General features: G+C 34.3%; 2 protein-coding genes and 1 non-coding gene across 3 annotated transcripts; 1 reads left to right on the top strand and 2 right to left on the bottom strand.

The window, feature by feature from the left end:
* Positions 1 to 21: 21 nt before the first annotated feature.
* On the top strand, positions 22 to 94 carry TRNAR-UCU. Its single transcript has one exon. It is a non-coding gene; the product is annotated as a tRNA-Arg (tRNA).
* A 750-nt stretch (positions 95 to 844) lies between these two features.
* LOC120190475 (derlin-2.2-like) lies at positions 845 to 2,137 on the bottom strand. Its single transcript, XM_039193550.1, has 4 exons — positions 2,125 to 2,137; positions 1,958 to 2,041; positions 1,691 to 1,744; positions 845 to 1,296 (listed from the first exon to the last, which is right to left on the bottom strand). Exons 1-4 carry the CDS (start codon positions 2,128 to 2,130, stop codon positions 1,114 to 1,116), a joined length of 327 nt encoding a protein of 108 aa, XP_039049481.1. The 5' UTR covers positions 2,131 to 2,137; the 3' UTR covers positions 845 to 1,113.
* Positions 2,138 to 5,528: 3,391 nt separating this feature from the next.
* On the bottom strand, positions 5,529 to 9,076 carry LOC120190474 (tobamovirus multiplication protein 1-like). Its single transcript, XM_039193549.1, has 11 exons — positions 8,787 to 9,076; positions 8,293 to 8,383; positions 8,132 to 8,184; positions 7,718 to 7,810; positions 7,549 to 7,620; positions 7,290 to 7,362; positions 7,108 to 7,153; positions 6,956 to 7,019; positions 6,757 to 6,810; positions 5,838 to 5,915; positions 5,529 to 5,752 (listed from the first exon to the last, which is right to left on the bottom strand). The coding sequence occupies exons 1-11, from the start codon at positions 8,937 to 8,939 to the stop codon at positions 5,660 to 5,662; spliced, it is 870 nt and encodes a 289-aa protein (XP_039049480.1). The 5' UTR covers positions 8,940 to 9,076; the 3' UTR covers positions 5,529 to 5,659.
* Between the last annotated feature and the right edge of the window lie 4,758 nt (positions 9,077 to 13,834).

The following is a 13,834-nucleotide window of genomic DNA, read 5'->3' as shown; positions in this document are numbered from 1 at the left end:
TGACACTAAGACTATCGTCGAGCGCCTGTGGCCTAATGGATAAGGCGTCTGACTTCTAATCAGACGATTGTGGGTTCGAGTCCCACCAGGCGTGACCTAAATTTGACACCTAAATTTATTAGGGATGAAATGACCATCCAGCTCAGTGTGTAGAACACAAGGTTCTTAATCTTGAGGTCGTGGGATCGAGTCCTATGGAGGGCATTTCATAATTTGGAGGTCTCCTACGGAAGTTGCTCTCAATCTAGTATTGGGGGTAACCTACTATCTTACCTCCCCTTACTCCATTACATATGGGAACAAGGGACATCCATTTTCATGCATTAGGTGTGAGAGAGGAGATAAAAGTGAAGTTTAAGACTTGAGATCTTATAGAGATCTTATAATTAGGACCAAGGGGATCGATGAATCGACAAAGCCAGCAATGGACTTCATGAGGAAATTTCGGCTGCCTGGTTCGATAGATATCGAGGGAATCTTGATAGTAACTGCGCCAAGAACTTTCAGGAGGAGTGGTTTCTATATTGACCTTGCTGATGTGCCCAATAGGGGTTGAAGTTCTTGCAAGGGCTTCTTATATTTGGAGATATACTTTTGTTACTGGTTTAGTTGGCTACTGGTGTCCTAGTCAATGATTCGTTTTAATTAGATTGTAAGCCTTTCCAGTGGGCTGTGATTGGTTTGGGAATCGAACCTGGGGAATATTGTTGTATCAAAGTTTGATTCCAAGTAGGAAATATTGAATTAGGTTTGTCGACCATTGGCTGTACTAGAAAACTTTTAAATATCTTCTGCAACCTGGAATATCGCAAAACTCAACCCTCGAGGTAGTCTACATGGGATATATACGAAGAGAAAGGACATTCTATAACAACAAAAAGCACTCGCTCAAGTATTAATTACAAATTTCCATATCCAATTCTGCATATATAGCGCAAGCAGCAACATCAAATATACACACCTCTAATTCTACCAAATGATGTATTGTCCATAATCAGCAATTTATCATGTTAAAGCTACATGTTTAAGAAATAGGCCAACCAAGCATTTTCTTTAGGCCTTTCCTCTCTGAGATCCATTCAACCAAAATTGCTCTAGTTTTCCAAAGGGACACTAATCTCTGTGCAGTTCATCTGCAGGTGGTGGAGCAAATCTAACATTAGCTGGCCGTGCTACCACCACAGCTTCATCTGCAAACATTGCTTTAATAAAGAACGGAGTTTTTAGGGGTCGACGACCGGTCATTCGTGGATATATATCTTCGAGAAAATAGTAGGCATGACCAGCGATCATTCCCTGGATAAACCAAATACCGAATTTCATAAAACAAAAGCTACAAAAGTATCAATGATATCAATAAGCAAAAGTTGAATATGGAAGCAGTGAGGATCTAAGAAAAGTGAGAACTGAGCAGGTGGAAGTTTATAGGGGCGCAGGATAATTATATGGCAGTCTCACAGTCCACCAAATTTACTCCCCAACATAACTCCACTTTCCATTTCTAAAACTCGCAACAAAGCTTTTCCAGCGGCAAGCATTGACGAAAAAAAGGTTTATTATAAAAATATAGCTCAGTCCACTTGGCTAGTTGGCTGAACATGCTACAATGGATTTTGGAGAAACACAAAAAACCCATATAATACTATCCCAATATTTCAACATTAAAGCAAGCTCTGTAAGGGAAACGTACCAGGAGATCCGCCCATGCACTAGCACCAACAAGGACAGAGAATCCCAAAAGCACCTGAAAGAAAGGGAAAAGAAGCAAATACATTATTATACTAGAAGTAGGATCAAGACCACAAACATAAATAAGAAAGTAAAACTTTAGTGCAATGGAAAATCCAACAAAGCAACCTTTTTTTTCTTGGTCGAAACATGAAATTGATTTGAAATAGAAACTAGATACTCAAAGAACAATAAGAGAAAAAAATATAGAATGAATAGAGGTACTCACCCAAGGTAAGTAAGCTGCTGCAAAGGTAAATAGACCCAGGAAACTCATATGTATAAAAGGATTATGTTTGCTCCACACATAAACCTACATGTAGTACAACAAGATGGATTCTAAAATGGATACTGGAAAACAGTATTTTGCAGGTAAATGAAGGTAGACATACTTACCATCATGAATGTCAATGAAAGGATACCGTGTTAAAGATATAAAATGATTTGAGAACAAATACCAGTTTCAATCATATTCAATAATTCAAAGTTATCACATATCCATGCTTGCAAAACTATAAATTTTAAAGATGTTTGTCATTGGTGGAATAAACTAAGGAGAAAGGAAACAGAAAGGGCAGGAAGAGGTGTATGAACTATGGACTCAAATCTTCTTTAAAAAATATACCTCATTTCACTTTTACCCACTCAAAATTATCAAAACACAACTGCATTTGCATACTTTTGACTAACATTTGAAGGGAGACATAAAAGAAACAAATCTCTTTTGTTCCATTGGGAATACATCTTTAGCAATAACACGCACAACATTCTACACAACATTGTTCTGAAGGCATAATAAACTAGAGATTTCACTATACTCATAAGTAAAAGCAAATGAATTTACCCATCTTGCGGAAGTACAGGAAGTTAGTAATTAGGCGCCAGAATTGGTACTGCTTAACCACGAGCTTAGGGTTCAAGTATAGATTATAAGGTGATATTATCTGCAAAGATTCAGAAAATTAAACTATATTATCATTACAATCCCAAATATATAATAAATTCCTTTAAAATGGAGATGGAAAACTAATAATACCCAATTGTCTATTATACACCAAAAAGATTAGATAAGAGGAACAAACTACTGGTTAGTTTTGCCTGCTCAAATTCCCAACAAGCTTCTCAAGAAATAAAATTTCAAAACATGAATAATAAAATGAAAAACAGTATGGGAAATCACGAGCACAGATCAAACCTGCCGAAAATATTCATATACATTTGCATATAAATTAAAAGGCAAGCACTAATTAATCAAAGGAAATTAAAGGCACAATTCAATCCTATTGCTCAGATACACAAATATAACATCAAAACAAAAATAAAAGCAATAAAAACATATTTTAAAAAAAGGAAAATAAAAGGAAAAGAGGCATACTTCGAGAGAGCAACCGATAGTGGTAACTACGGCACCTGTGAGATACGACCGGGTGATGATAGGCATCTGCTTATACCATTCTTCAACAGCTTGAGCCATCTTCTTCTTCTTCTTAACAAAGAAGATTCTCTTTTAATTCCAACAATAACAAATTGAAACAAGATAATTTAAAGTCCAATTCGATAAAATTGCTAATTTGATTTTCTGGGATTCGGGGTTCTTCAAGATCGAAACAGAGATTAATGAACAAACAAAACGAAGAAACGACGGGAAACGCGATATGAAACAAAAAGGATACTTCGCCTCTTGTTTAATGACAAATCCTGACAAATCAGAGAGCGTGTAGTTGCCACGGACCAATCACATTGCATTCGATGGCCAATAAATACTAATCCCTGGCATAATCTTGAATATTTAAGTAAAAAAGAGTCATGTACAATCCCTGGCTAATTATTCGGTTGCAAATAAAAAGGTCTAATTAAACATATTTCTAATTACTATATTTTACTAAAATTTAAATATATTTCCCTTTTTTTAATATTTCTTTTTTACACATTTAATTCTTTTTCAGAAAGATTAATTTCATTATGTTAAAAATATTATATATAAATTAATAATTTATTTATTAAAAATCATATTACATAAATTATGAGATACCCAAATATAATATGATATTATAATTGTTCATCTTATCTCTTAAATCATGTGATCAGAGTTTGATCTTCACTCATAGAAATAGAGTTCCTTTTATAACGAGAGTCAATCACTACTACCGACAATAAATATGATTTTAACAAAAGAAAATATATTAAATTATTTTGAACATATTTATTTTATATAAAATTATATAGTGACCAAAATAATTAAGTTTTTATTTATTCGTTTTATAAAATACATAGTGTTTACAATTTAATATTATTAGTCGTTATATTGATAATATTTTTTTTATCATATGTTTTTTTTAAATATTAATATGTTCAATTTCTTAATTTCACCTGTAAAATTTAAAAATAATAATACAATCAATGAATTAAATATTTATTCATGTGGTGCTCAAAGATGGTTCACTGCATGCTGAGCGTTGTGTTGAGCGGTGGATCAGGTCAAGAGGGTCGTTTCCCTCGAAAAGATTGTTGACGTTGCTGATAAGAGTAATGCAAAGGCTACTGTGTCTTCTCAGGTTCAGAGAGAAGGCTCGCCTGAGGAAAATATGATGAATTCTTTGGAATGTTCAGTTAGTCCTCTAGGGTTGATGATGCTCAATTAAAATTACCTAATGCCGAGGAGGTCTCCAATAAGAAGACTAGAATTGCATCTCAGGGTGTTGCTAATTTGATTCAGAATCCGAAACAGAATAAAAACAAGGCAGGGAAGGGGGAAAAGAATATTGTGGGTGGGTGCTACCACAGGTGGAGGTATGGCTCCTAGCTAATAATCTTCATGAAGTTGCTTGTCTGTAATGTTAGAGGATTCAATCATCCTCTAAAGCAACCTAAATTTATATGTATATATAATATGTTTTTTTTCTTTCTTTTTATAGAAACCAAGGGTTAAAGAGAATAATAAAGAAGAAACTTGAACTGAATGGTTTTGCGGGTGGAATGTTATTCATAACCATGTTTTGCTGTAAATGGTGGACTGTGGCTGTTGTGGAATTTTTTTTTTACAGGTTAGGGTGGTTGGTACAACTGATCAAAGCATTACTTGCTTAGTTATAACATCATCAATTTATCCATTGCGGCCATAAATGGTGGCTTTGTGAGGTTTGTTAAAGGAGTAAGAGGAATGATACAGGGAACCCTTGTTGGTAATGCTCAATCTCACATAGTATTTGAAATACTATTGAGAATGATACTTATGGTTTGGATTTCCCACTTCCCTGTTAAGTGAAAGAGAATAAGAGGACTCTCGCGCACCGCCGCCGAGCCGAGCCGCCTCCGTCCGTCTCGGCTCGGCTCGTGATAATACTTGTCTTCGACACGTCCGCGCAGATACTATCTCTCGACTCTATAAGATATATATATATATATATCATGAAGAAATGTATAAGTCTCATATATGGTTATAAAAAATCATTTAAATTGAAATCAAATAATATCACAATATATTATAAACATTTACAAATAGATTTAAACAAAAAAAATTAAAATCTCAACCTCTGACTTAAACTTTATAAACTTGATTCGATTCGTAAAAAAATTCAAATCAAATTTAAATTATAAAATAAATTCATCAACTCAAATAACTCTAAATTTTTTATGCTCATTTCCTAGCATAGTAAGGGGACAAACTGATGAAACAACTACTAATTGCACAAAGAGTCGGATATACCAACTATTCGATCACATAATGAATGAAGAAATCAACAATGATCTCCCCTCAAGAAAACTGCAAACTGCTATGTCACATACAAATTAAAAAAAAATTGCATGCATCATGAACCATTCCAGTTCTACTTGTGGTTCTGCTTCCATCATTCAACTGGAAAAGTAGCTAACCCTCTGAAACATGCCAAAACCATCTCTGTGCTTTCCTGTAGGAAAAACAATCCTACTCCTAACGGATTGGGTGATATTGAGCAGATACTCTCTTTGGAGGCAACTTACGCAAGATGTACAACACTAGAGCTGAAGGTAGGATCTCAACCAGCTGTAATTTTATCAACAGAAACGCATGTTTAGGAAGACGTAAGTATAAGAATAGGACTACAGAGTAAACTGGTATCGTGAAATACCAGGTAATAGATCAAGTTCAAAACTGGATGATCCAAAACATCAAGTGACACATCCGCATCAAAAGCAGATAAAATCACCTGCATTTAGAGAAATTAGTACCCTAAAAAAAGCACATAAAGCAGTAGGAAAATGTCTACCCAACAAATGAACTAATCAGCTGCACAATGTTAGTTTTTTCTCTTTCCAAATGATTGATGGAAAGATTGTTGTCAAGCTAAACGAGTAGGTCAAAGATCACCATCTAACATAACTTGTTTTATGAGAACAAGAAATTACTCATAGCATTCAACTTTGTAATCAATTTCTATAGCCAGGACAATCTATGTCAAAACCTGGGAAGAGAGAACTCTGGTGAAGCCCGGTCTCATGCCTCTCTTCTCTCTATCTCTCTCAAAAGGCAAATCTACATCTTTTTACTTACATCAGATACAACTGTTCACACCTATTCCTGGGAGTATTTAGTGAAATGGAAACTATATATGCGTGTCTTGTACATATCATTAGCAACAATGTGAAGAAAAATAAAAGCTCCAGGAAAATTCAAGCTTTCGATTTAAAAGGAAGAAAATCAATGGAATAAACACATGATGAAGTGTGGGACTTTCCCTCGGAAAATATTGTTTAAAGTCTTTTACCTCATTTTAATATTTTTTCCCCTAAAAAAAGGCTAAAAATACATCTCTCAGAGTTTCCCTCCCGGATGAAGCATGTAGCTTGTCTAAATGCATGCATACTTCATACTTGAGAGCTCAGATTATTAGTTTGCCCCAATATATAAAATCAAATAAATTATATAGCTTGAAAACATATCACAAAGTTTGGCCAAGAAAGAAAAACTTACCACAAAGCACCTATCAATCAATAAATTATATAGCTTGAAAACATATCACAAAGTTTGGTCAAGAAAGAAAAACTTACCACAAAGCACCTAATAAGGAAGCAGGTGAAACAAATGGCTGTGACAGATCCAACCTACAAACAGAAACGACATCAATCAAATAAACAAAAGTAATGTTGATAACATCATAGAAATGAACTTTAAACTTTTATGTTATTTCAGACTTTTACCAAAAATGAATTGCTATTTAATAGAAGAACTATATAGGAAGAAAAATACCTCATGAAGCTTCTTCCTTCTTCCTTTTGATTCAATAGGGAATCGTCTTAGCATGAAAAATAACCTGGAAGGAGTTGAGTAGTAGGATTTGGTCATATGAGAGATTCAAACTCCAATTATTCATAAATATTGTGTTAACAAACCATAATTACCTTCCTCCATACAACAAGAATCCTAATGCAGCTATAAATGACACCACTGGAGAAAACAATAACAAAATAAGTGGCAGAGTTGAAGAAATGAGACTTAAAAGTGCATAAGATTTCCATTAAGAACGAGCAACACCCAGAGATAAACCTTGTAAACTTTTTTGATGAATCACTGTAACACTTACCAGCAATAAATATCTTTCCAATGAATTCCACCACACTGTTCTCATCTATCCAGAGGTATACCCAGACACAGACCTGAAGTCAAAACTTCATTTTTAACTTTACTTGCACATTTAAGTACGTGTTAGAGCTATACTGGCAGAAACTTGGAGATAGAGAAATAAGTTAGCATATATAATTATTTCCTTCACACATTAATCTGGTATTAATGATGACAATTGGAAAAGTAAACATCACAAGAGAAGGCAGGTTGGAACGCACCTGTATAATGTAAATAACAGCATTGATCGACACATAAAAGATTCTGAGTTTATCTGTTGGTAAGCTTCTTGCCTGCTCATCATGGCAAGGTAAAATGTCACCGTTCCTCACAGACAAGCCAAATTTGACACATCATTTCACAAAAAAAAAATTAAGAAAATGTTCTTACCTGATGGTAAATCTCCGCCCAAAACAGGACAAGTAATGTGTATGTGGACAAAAATAGAAGGCCGGGAAGATCCAACAGTATAAGTGTGAGTACCTAGTTCAAGAAGTTACAGCTCACATTAGTATAAACCCTTGTCTCAACTAGATCATAACTTGTTAGTTAAATAGTCAATATTCTCTCAAAATAGCATCCTCCATTATTTCCCTTATGAACCAAAGAAACCTTAATTTCTATGAGAAATTCAAACAACAAAGACCTAGATTGTGAAGCAGAAAGAGTGGAACGAATTTGCTTATCATGCCACATATGAAATGTAATCTTACCAGTTATCACATTTCAAAAGCTATGTAAGCTTTGTTTCAGACAAGAACTAAAGCATATGAAGGAATATTTTTTATCCTATAGCAAACTAACCTTGGGATGCAATGCAAATACTTGCTTGTGAAATCCAAATACGATTGCACGCACTGCAACAACAAAAGAGTTTACGAATCGAATAATCAAACTAAAACCCTAAATCCTAACAATAATGTAATAGAAAACACTGCATGTGTTTTGAGAACTTTGAATATCACCTCCATTAACAATGAAGTTCATAAGATGGAAAACTTTCTGTGTCGTCCATCCATATTCGGGCACTCTCAATTCAATCCTTATCAATTGTATCTGCAAATTACAAACACCAAATATTACATACAAACTGATCCCGTATCCTAGCACTGTGAACAAATTTCTCGAAACTGGAACCATTAACAATAAAATCTGGAGCGAGATTAACATTTCAAAGCTTTGATTGTATATGAAATATTTACCCAAGGGCGTTTAAGTTAAAATAATTTAATAAATAGTTGTAGGAGAAAATAGAGAGTGCATACTAACCACTAGGTAATCAAACTAAATCAGTCCGAATCCTAAAATACTGGAAAGTATTAACATAAAAATAAAAACAAACAAACAAACCTTCTAATCAGCACTGATCGAAGCAGAACACGATCATAAAAAAAATCGACCAGTTAAGCGAATCAAAAAAAGCTCATAAAACTGAAGAAGGTAGGAAGAGAGAAATGACCAGAGCAACGGAGGAAACTAGGGCATAAGCGGCGCAGAGAGTGTAGAAGATGCCATCCTGCCACTTAGTGGACTCATTGACCTCGTGCCACCAATCGGACAGCAGAACAGGAAGCTCCAAAGGCGTCAGTGGCATTTTCGTCATTCTAACCATTTTTCTTATTTCCTGAGCTTTCCCGGGAAAGTCAAAATCCCTCAGCCCAACAGAAGTGTAAGAAAACAAAACAAAACAGCTGAAAGATAAAGGAAAATTTTTGAAAACCCGAGGACGCGAAAGAAAGAAATACAACCGAGTGACACAGATAGGAAGAAAGAGAAATTTTCTCTCTCTTCTACACCAGACGGTCCAAAACGATGGTTGGGTAATTAAGTAGAGGAAAGCCCTTTTGTTTTCTTTTATGTGCCGCTCTCGGCTCTTCCTTTCCCCTTCTCGACTCTACCTAAGCTTCTACGAGTTCGTGGTAGTTGTAATTTCTATTTCTGCTTTTTTGTTTTGTTTCTCTTTCATATTTCCTTTCCTTGCTGAGGCATTTATGGTTCAAACAGGCAAGCCATGATTTAATTATATATATATATATAACAAATAATGATTAAGATTTCAGTTGAAAGTGATTTCAATATGAATTAATATAATAGTTCATAATTATTTCTTGTTTCTGTATTTTTCTATACCCTGCTAGTTTTGGAGAATAAATGCCAATAAAATAATAATTGAAATAATATCTATTGAATATAAAAGGATAAAATCAATAACAACTCGAATACGTAATTAATCCAATATTGATTTAGCGTTTGATATGTATATATAGAGGCAAGTAAAATTAAATTTGAATAAAAAAATTAATCTTTTTGAATTGATTGATATGGTTTGAAAAAGTTTGACTCGAATTGATTCAATTCGTAATTTTATAAATTCGGTTCGACTCGATTTTTTTTTAAATTCAAGTCGAGTTATAAAATAGAATTCGAATAATTAAAATTTAATAATTAGTGATTTTATTTTCATATTTGAGTCAAGTCCCTCAGTTATATATGATATATGTATATGTCATTTAAAAAAGTATGAAAAAAATGTGTGTATATGGTAATAGAAAACCATTTAAATCGAAACTAAATAATACTACAATATTATAAATATTTATAATTGAATTTAAACTAAACTTAAACAATTTGATTAGACTTGAAGAAATTTCAAATATAACTTAAATTATAAAATAGAACTCGTTCATCCAAATAAATCAAAATATTTTTACTTGACTCTATCAAATGTTCAACTTATAAGATATATATATCATTCTAATTATGATAATACTTTACGAAATTCAAATTATGTTACTATTACTCATGTACTGATAAACAAATTTCTTATATTAAAAATAAAATTTTATAATAAATAAATTGATTATCGAATATTTATTGGTTATAAAAATCTAGACTGTACCAGCATCTTGCAAGTGAGTTTTTTTAATAAAAAAAATTGAAATATTTTTTTATCACAATATATATATATATATATATTATAAATTTTAAATAAAACATATTAATACGGTTTGAATTCTTTTACGCATGAAAAAATATAATTTCATTATTATTTAATATTACATAAGTCTCGAATTCGAAATATTACGTAAGTATAAATTTTATTATGAGATTCGTTTATCAAATTTAGATGGATAATGCATTTGAATTAATTAAAATAAAATTCTGAAGAACCGAGAAGATAATACAAAAAATTGAAAATTGAACCTTAACTTTTTCATTTGGTTTACACCATAATTAGGAGTGTTTTGGGTATATTTGTGCATATCATTAGTATTTAAAAGCATTGATATTTTTTTATTAAATTCCAAATCATATAATAATCTAAAATGTTGTTTTTCTTTTAATTATAATAATCTAGGCGTTTTTCTCGATATATCACCCTTTGACTTTATATTTCACTGTCAGGCACCCTTCAGACTATTTTTCTCGATTTAATTCCCGTTGTAGTAAGACGCCCCCCCGCAACGCGCTTTACGTTAATCTGACACCACGTGGGGTAAGACGTGCCCCCTGCAGCGCGCTTTATGCTGAGTTGGTGCCACGTGGGGTATAGCGCGGGGCAGGGGATGCGTTTTACCTTTAAATCTGTCACGCGTCAGTAAGGCGCGCCCCCTGCCGCGAGCCTTACGTTTAATTACCCACCTACCCCCGGCTATTCACACCCCACCCTCTCCCTATAAATACCCCCATTCACAATCACTTTCATCACACCAAATCCTCTCAACTTCTCTCAAATACTCTTAACTTCTCTCAAATACTCTTATATTCTATTTTAACTGTTTAAGGTATATTTTATTATTTTTAATATTTTGTTTTTAATTTATTTAATTATTTAAATTTTTAAATATTTTATTTAATTAATTTTTTTACAGATATAAAATAAAAGGAGGTCTACTTCGCTTGGATGGAAATCATATATCGCGACATATTGCTAATATGATAACATTTTAACGTTTTAATATATTTTAATTTTTAGTAATAATTTATTTATTTATTTAATGCATGATTATTAGTTTAAAAATAATTTTTATAATTATTTAATTTTAGGAGAGATACCGTGCATTGGATCCTTTTATTAGGAACATTAAGTTAGTGATACCTAGCCGTGTCTTGCCGTATTTAGTAGAGGTTGGATTCGGTCACATAGGTAGATATGAGGGTCACTGTAAGATAGAACCAAACCTTATTTCTACCTTAGTGGAGCAGTGGAGGCCGGAGACCCACACATTCCATCTTCCGTTCGGAGAGTGCACAATTACACTTGAAGATGTTTCTATGCACCTGGGGCTTCCGGTGGATGGAGATGTGATATCGGGGATGGCCCACGGTTCATGGACTGCTTTGTGTCGGGACTATCTAGGACGTGTCCCGGAAAGTTTTAACGGTGGTCGGATACCGTTAAATTAGTTAGATGCCAATTTTTGGGAGTTGAGCAAGGAAGCCTCTGATGATGAAGTTAAAATGTATGCACGGGCATGCATACTGCAGCTGATAGGAGGGTTGCTGATGCCGGAAAATCGCACAACCAAGTTCACTGTATGTAGTTGCGACATCTTGGCGACTTTCGTCTAGCCGGATCACTTAGTTGGGGCTCGCAGTTTTGGCTTTCCTGCACAAGGAGATGTGTCGAGCCACTGACTATAAGAAAAATGCTATCGGCGGATGTCTCTGCTGCTGCAGTCTTGGGCATGGTATCGATTACCCTTTTTATGTCCCATTGTCAAGAACCCATTCGTATTTCCGCTACTCTTGAGGTAATTATAAAACTGATTTCGTATATTAATCATTTTATACAGTGTATAATAAATTTTGTTTTCCTTGAATAGGTGGTCTACTGATAGGAAAAATCATCAGGAGCTACCTGATGATTTAGAAAAAAATTAGGATGTTAATCGATCAGAAAGCTGGCACATAGGTATGCCTTTTAATGTTTAAAAATCGATTTTAGATTATAGTTGTATAATTAGATTATTATTTTGATAAAAATTATATATATTTATTTTAGTTTGAATGGGTGACATATTCTAATGATGATGTGAGGATGATGATCCCACCTGAGTTGAGGGGTCTATTAGATATTTGGATGGCGATGATCCCTTTGATCTGTTATGCGATCGTCGAGTGTCACTCCAATGATCGTGTGCTCCGACAATTTAGTTGTTTTCAACCAATTCTGGAAGTACCTCGCAATATGGACGAGTTGCATAGCACAGATAGACGCGACAAGACCAATACAGATTGGCTGGTGAGACATCACGAGTGGGTCGTGTTGTGGGAGGATCGACATCGCGCCTTTCCCGTAGAGAGCCCATTTTTACTAACCTCTTGATAGTTACTGACGGTTATTACAAGTGGTTCAACAGTAACGGAAAACCGTTTTTGCTTTTCGAGGTTGTACGAGGGCAGACCTTTTAGCGACGTCGACAGAGACGTTCACTGACACAGCACCATCGTCCCCTGACTTGTGGACGGAGAGCAGGTGCTTCCGGTTCATCCTCAGCTGCACCAACATGACCTTCACAGCAACCACCATCTACAGCGACTTACCTTCCGCAGCCATATGTGATGCCACCATCGCCGTTCCCTTACCCGATGCCGCTGCCGCCACTATCACCTGGTTTTATGACCCACCGCCGCCACTGTCACAAGTTTTATGACCCCCTCCTAGAGGATATTATGGGTCTATGTTTGTAGATCTGACTTAGGGTTCATATGCCCATATTTGGCGGGTTTAGCCTCATCACCCATGGCCGCATCACAAACACCTCTTGTATAGTTTTCACACTCAGAGATGTCTGGGTTTTATGAGTTTTCCCAGTTTTCGTAGGCCGGTGGGATAGTCAATCATACACCTCAGGGTCCTTATTCTATGGAGATGCTTCATCGTCATCAGCTCCTCATCAACTAATGTAGCTGCTCACGACGACGACGACGACGATGATGATAGTGATGATGATGACAACGAAGAGTCACAACCACTGATATAAAGAAATCATCCTCGACACCGACAGTCACCGCCCTGCGGAACACATTCGCGTCGCAGACATCGATAAATTTTGTTTTTTATTATATTTGTATTTAGTTGTTTATTGGACTTTTTTATTGTAATTTTTTATTATTTATCATTTAATACTTACTTTATTTCATTAATTTGGTTGGATTTATTTTAATTTATTTTGTTAAATTTGTTGGACTTTTTGTTAATGTATTTTGATTAATTTTGTTTATTATCATTTAATATCAGTTATTGTAATTTGTTTATCATTACCATTTAATACTTATTGTAAGTTTGTTTGTATTTAAAATTATATTCAAATACCAAATTGTTATTGTTTTGATAAAATTTAATAATTGTGTTCGATAACTTTCTTTAGTTTGTCACTTATTGTAAGATCGAATGACATTAACTTGAAGTAAATGCAAATTAAAGTACATGAATTCTTATTTGATAAACAACTACATCAGTTCCTCATCAATTGTTACTTGATGACAGCAGAAGTGGACATG

The sequence above is a fragment of the Hibiscus syriacus genome, unplaced genomic scaffold (assembly GCF_006381635.1).
Source record: "Hibiscus syriacus cultivar Baekdansim isolate YM2019G1 unplaced genomic scaffold, ASM638163v2 tig00116962_pilon, whole genome shotgun sequence".
Lineage (NCBI taxonomy): Eukaryota > Viridiplantae > Streptophyta > Magnoliopsida > Malvales > Malvaceae > Hibiscus > Hibiscus syriacus.
The sequence above is the reverse complement of the archived record's forward strand: the minus strand, read 5'-3'. Positions and strand labels throughout refer to the sequence as shown.